Source organism: Otolemur garnettii, unplaced genomic scaffold, assembly GCF_000181295.1.
Source record: "Otolemur garnettii isolate 467f Iridium unplaced genomic scaffold, OtoGar3 scaffold00059, whole genome shotgun sequence".
NCBI classification, from domain to species: Eukaryota; Metazoa; Chordata; class Mammalia; order Primates; family Galagidae; genus Otolemur; species Otolemur garnettii.
This window is the reverse complement of record NW_003852454.1, coordinates 4836401-4842716: the sequence shown is the minus strand read 5'-3', so window position 1 is coordinate 4842716 and position 6316 is coordinate 4836401. Positions and strand designations below refer to the sequence as shown.

Here is a 6316-nt window from a genome sequence, read left to right as displayed (position 1 = left end):
TTTTAACTGAATGGTAACTATGTACATTAATGCACTTCTAGGGTACAGTGTGGGGTTTTCACATGCAATCTGAAATATTTCCATCAACTGGTCAACACAGCCTTCATGTCATTTTCTCAGTTATTGCTTTAAAACGTTCACATTCTACTCTTAGAAAGATTCACCTGTACCCCTGGATTACATATTTTAAAAGTACTTATTATTTGGCTATTTAGTATCTTTGATTTTCTTAGTTCTGCACCAGAAGAAAAGGGCCAGAAACAGATACAAATAACTTGCTGCTTCTGATTGACACTTGCTGTGTGCTAGAGAAGGTTCTAGCTCTGGACCGTAGCTCTAGGAACAAATCTAGTTCCACCCAGGGCAGAGCCTGTAATCCTGAAGTTGCCTTGCCTTCCCCAAAGAGAGCTCTTTATTTATGTATTTGTCATGTGTTTACATTTCTGTTTTCTGATATATACATATATATTTTTTTCTTGTTATATATATGTTTTTTAGGAAGCCACAATCAGAGGTTTGCTTCTTAACACACATTTATCCTTTTATAGTTACGGAGGAAGTCTGAAATTAGTTTTACTGGGCAAAAGTTGACAGGGTTGGTTCCTTCTAATAACTTTATTTTTTTATACCAAGGATTATGTATGTAAATCCCTCAAACTGCCGTGCTCACATGAGCCTGCAGCCTGCACCTGTGGGGTGTACTGGAACGTACTGCCACTGTGTCTGGCCACAGACTGCATTTTCTCTAGAACGTGTTTCCACCCTGTTTCCTGAGATGTAGAGAATAGGAAGTGTGCTCTGATTTTATGGGGGACAAGTACATGTAAATATGTCGTAAAAGTATAAATAAAGTTAAAATGAAAGTGTGCTCTTTAAAAAGGTTGTAAAGCAAAGTGTGTCATTCTCTGTTCAGTGTTGCACATTTTACGTTGTTGGGCTCATGTTTCCTGTATGGAGTAGTTGGTAAATTATTCCTTTATGTAAATGACGACATAGTTCATCATGTTCAAATAATCAGTATTATGACATCTTTATTTATTTATTTATTTATTTGAGACAGAGCCTCAAGCTATCCCCCTGGGTAGAGTGCCATGGCATCACAGCTTACAACAACCTCCATCTCCTGGGCTCAAGCGAGTCTCCTGCCTCAGCCTCCCAAGTAGCTGGGACCACAGGCACCCACCACAATACCTGGCTGTGGTTGCAGCCGTCATTGTTGTTTGGCGGGCCTGGCTGGATTTGAACCTGCCACCTTAGGTGTATGTGGCTGGTGCCTTAGCCACTTGAGCCACAGGCGCTGAGCCATTATGGCATCTTTAAAAAATCAAGAAATTGTCCTCCTGTAATTGGAAGTAAAAAATCTCAGAAAGGTTACTTATATTTAAAACACATGTTTTACCCAGGTATGTTCTAGTTGTAAAATTAGGGCTTCTTTTTTCAGTTGAACGATGTATTTGTGTAAGAGGGGATTCCCGAAACATTGTAAGTTACTTACAGTGTTTCTGGAATCTGGCTTTATAAATGTTCATTTAAACTGTATCTGTTTTAGTTAAGTACAGATTATGTGCTCTGGGATGGGTCTGCACATTTGTACTTCAAATGTTATAAGGAAAAGGCTTGATATATTTTTATAGGTAGAGTTTAAAACTTCAGAAAAACTTCATCCACATGTCCTCATTTGTGCCTTGTCCAACTCCCATTTTTCTCATTTCCAAGTGATTGTCCTTTCATCTTCCACCCCCTTCTGTGGGCCCCGCGGCATCACACAGCCTGTCAATTTTCCAGTCCAGCTATAATCTTAATCTCTTTCTTTAGCCAAAGGGAGAGACTTCCAAATAACCCCTGTATCTTAATGAACTTATTCGTAAATTTTCCCCATTTCTCCAATTTTCTGGGTTTAGAGACTTTCCCAGTTGCAATTACCAGGTATCCTCAGCAATTTCTTCCTATCACCAAAATAAAAAAGCTATCTGCATACCTTCCCGCCAGAGCTTCCTGTTTGGATTATGAGCTAAGTATTTGTGGAATGACTGAATCAATAGTACATTGCAAATAATTACCGTTATATGACTATGATTATTAAAAAATGTGTGTATGTCTTATGGATTGCAATCACTAATCTACTAATAAGGTCAGAAAATTTCTATTATAAATATTTGAAATAAAAACTTTAATTTCATCTTATATTTTGTGAATTAGAAATCAAATACTTGTTCTTAAAAGTGTGTAAAAGGAAGACATAATACCCTAGAATAAACTTTTATAAGAAATGTGTAAGAAAAAAAAAAAAAAAAGAAATGTGTAAGAGCTTTAAGAAGAAAATTTTAAAGGCTGGGCATGGTAGCTCACACCTGTAATCCTAGCACTCCGGGGTGCCAAGGTGGGAGGATTGTTTAAGCTTAGGAGTTTGAGACCAGCCCAAGCAAGAGCAAGACCCTGTCTCTAAAAAGTAACTGTGGTGTTGTGGTGGGTTCCTGTGTTCTCAGCTACTTGGGAGGCTGAGGCAAGAGGATCTCTTCAGCCCTGTTTGAGGTTGCTGTAAGCTGTGACACCACAGAACTCTACCACGGGTGACAAAATGAGACTTTGTCTCCCCCCACCAAAAAAATTTTTAAAATGCTGCTGTCCTCTACCTCTTTCCTCTCTTTCTCTCTCATCTCAGACCTAGTCACCTTTCTTTCCTTTTTAAGAATTCTCCTATTCTTTTTTCCATATTAATTTTATAATTAGCTTCTTTAGTTTACATATAGTATATATGTGTGGAGAAAAGATGGAGGATTCAGTAAGTAAAACTTGTACATATGCAATCTAACATGGACGAGGATATACATTATAGGATTATTTATAGTAGGAAGAGATGGGAAACAATCCACGTCCATCAGTTGGAACTGAGTGGGTGTGTGCATGTGTGTCCCTTTGGTGGAACATGCCACAGCCTTGATAAATTGTGAACAGCTCTCACTAGTGTAGAATGATTTTAAGCTACATTTTGAAAGAAAAAAGTAAGATGTTAGAACATATCATATAATAGGTTACAGTCATGTGGAAAAGTGACAGGCCCATCTTTGCCTGCATTATACGCACAGAGACAGTCTCTAGAAGGATCCACAGGAATTAGTACACGTTCTCTGGAGAAGAACTAGATAGCTGGAGGATGGGGGTTGGGAAGAGACTTTTCAGTTTTTACCCCTGTATGGTTAGGGAATTTTGTATCATGAGTATGTATTATCTATTCTAAAATTTTCTTTTAAAGCAGGGGTCCTCAAACTTTTTAAACAGGGGGCCAGTTCACTGTCCCTGAGACTTTTTGAGGGCCGGACTGCGGGCCCCGGGACGAGTTGGCTGCTAAGCAGGATAGGCAGCAGCGGCAAAAACACCTGGCAGGCTGGATAAATGTCCTCTGTGGCCCGCATGTGGCCTGTGGGCTGTAGTTTGAGGATGCCTGTTTTAAAGTAAAGTTTCTTATTTATTTATTTATTTATTTATGTTTTTTGAGACAGAGTCTTAAGCTGTCACCCTGGAGAGAGTGCTGTGGCATCATAGCTCACAGCAACCTCTAACTCTTGGGCTCAAGTGATCCTCTTGCCTTAGTTTTTCTATTTTTAGTAGAGACAGGGGTCTCGCTTTTGCTCAGGCTGGTCTCAAACTTGTGAGCTCAAGCAGTCCACCCACCTCAGCCTCCCAGAGTGCTAGGATTATAGGTGTGAGCCACCATGGCTGGACTAAAGTTTCTTTCTTTCAATCAGTGGCTCTGGAATTCAAGCCCCTGTGCTTGAATAAAGTCTGCGAGCCCTAGGGCTTCTCTTTTGGCTGCTCAGAGGTCTTTCTGTTGACTCTTCCCAGTCAAACATCGCTAGGCAGCTGCATTCTGGTTGACAGATGGTACTGTGTGTGCCCAAGTAGTGGTCAGTTCCATACACTGTTCACACATGTATTTGTGAAATCTATCTGGATTCGCATCATCCACCCCCACCCCAAATCTCATAGAGCAATGTTCCAGTTAATATAACAAGAAACCAAATGCTTGTTAGCTGGGGCAAGGCTTTTGGATATGTGACTTTGGCCATTTAAAGTAAACTTGCTTCTCCCAGAAGTCAGACCGGCCAGATTTTGAACCTCAGCGTCCACTGCCTTGGGCCTCTACCCTGATGCCTTGTGCCTCTATTCTGATCTGATTCCTCCTAGATTATTTTGAGGGTGATATGAAAAGATGATTACTGTGCGCCAACAGAGCAGTGATGGCTGACAGAGGGCACTTACTGCACAGAGCCACTGTGCTGAGGGCATTAGTTCATCCTCACCATAAGGCCATAAGAAAAGTCATTTTCTTCCCATGTTCTATGGATGAGGAGGCTGGGTCTCAGGGAGGTTATGTAGTTTGTTGAGAACACACAGCTAGGTACTGGCGAAGCCTGGGTTTGAATCCAGCTCCAGCTCCAAGGCCAGAGACACTGTCTCTCCAGGGCTTCACATGGTGTGTGCACTTAGTAGGTTCTCCCTGTGCACCTGCTCACATCCCTCATTACAGTAGCAGCAGTAGAATGTGACTCATACTGATAAAATGCAGATTTGCTTTCTTTTTAGTCAAATGAACTTGTGTTGAGTTTGGAAGATGATGACAGACTCGTGCTAAAAGAAGACAGAACCCTGAAAGCAGCTGGAGTTGGTAAGAAAGGGGACTGTATGTCACTTTTTGGGGTCTGCACGATGGGGATCAGCTGATTATATTTGGGTAACTCCCTGCAAAGTAAATGCCCCCCTTTGTGCTTTTCACATTACCTAATCACTATTCAGTGGATGACAAGGATGATGTGTGTTCTGATCCCTTGACTGAGGGCAGCAGATACCGGCTCTCTAAATGTGCAGAATGCAAATAGTTCTGTTCAGAAAGTGTGCTCAGAATTCTGCTGAGGGTCATTTTAAGTGATTGACAGGCTATTAGTACCATGTCTGCTTACTCTTACCATTGTCATGTGAGTTGATGGTTTGAGACAAATGGACGTAGTAGAGCTTATGTGGAATAATGATATGAGGTATTGTCTGTATAACTTGCAGGGTGGTTTCTGATCTTCCAGATAACGCAGGGCCCACCAAGTCATGGAATTTAAAATAGCCTAGTGTGCAACTGAAAAACTACCCAATTTGGCCTTTCAGCTTGGAACATGGATATAGTTCTATTTTAAAGGAATGTTATGTGACATGTTTTGTGGCCATTAGATGTCACTATTATTCTACTTATACATATACCTAAAGATGTGTGGCATTAAACAGAGTGAAGGTTATTGGAGAGGTCTGAGCAGTTAAAGGTACTATGTCTCTGACATACCTTTGGTCAGTATTATGATAGAGTGTCACACATCACATGGTTCTTTGTAATTATTTGTACACACTGGATAAAGAACCCAATAAGTGAGGTCCACATTGGGAAACCTTAAATTTTTCTGTATTCTATTGAGTTACTTTAATCATGTATATCAGAGGTTTACTTTTGAATGACTCATGTGACTAAGGTGAATTCCTGACCTAGGTCTTCCTATTTGAGAAATAGAATCTTAAATAACATGTTGTGAAATCTTAAATTTGTTTTCTTTGTTGAAGTCTACAATATTGGCTAGAATGAGTGTCCTATATTATGAATACATAAGGCTGATAATTGTTACTTGAAAAAGAGTCTTTAATGTGGTATTTGTTTCTTTGAATACTATTATACTATTATAGCAGGTGGCACCTGTGTTAATGAGGCGCGTGGCACCTAGAAGGTAGCTTTGCTTTGTTTTTGTTAAATATAAAGCTATAATGAATTGATATATTGCTATTTACGTGGGAACTAACAGATAGCTCTATGGAAAAGACTGGAAAATACGAAAACAAACTAATGAAAAAAAGTAAGATTTTACAAGATAATAAAGTTGACATCTCAAATAAGCAGGGAAAGAATGAGCCAGAAAATGATATCAAACCCATTGCCAAAACATTCAGGAAAATAACATTCAAATCCTTATCTCTGTCTTTATTGCAACATAAATTCTAGATGGATTAAATGTTGTAATGTAATAAGTTATAATGGAAAAAATATTTTTTTAAAAAAAGCATAGCTTGGCTTGGTACCTGTAGCACAATGTTTATGGTGCCAGCCACGATCACCAAGGGTGGTGGGTTTGAACCTGGCCTGGACTAGCTAAACAACAATGACAACTACAACAAAAAATAGCTGGGCATTGTAGTGGGTGCCTGTAGTCAGCTACTTGGGAGGCTGAGGCAAGAGAATCGCTTAAGCCCAAGAATTGGAGGTTGCTATGAGCTGTGATGCCACAGC

General features: G+C 39.9%; 1 protein-coding gene across 1 annotated transcript in view; it reads left to right on the top strand.

Annotated features, from left to right (window-relative positions):
* The window catches only part of CUNH2orf76 (chromosome unknown C2orf76 homolog), an 81032-nt gene that overhangs the window by 67067 nt on the left and 7649 nt on the right, over window positions 1-6316 (top strand). The window contains exon 4 of the mRNA XM_023514806.1: window positions 4585-4666. Within this exon, the coding sequence (XP_023370574.1) occupies window positions 4585-4666 (82 nt within the window). The remainder of the gene's footprint in view (window positions 1-4584; window positions 4667-6316) is intronic.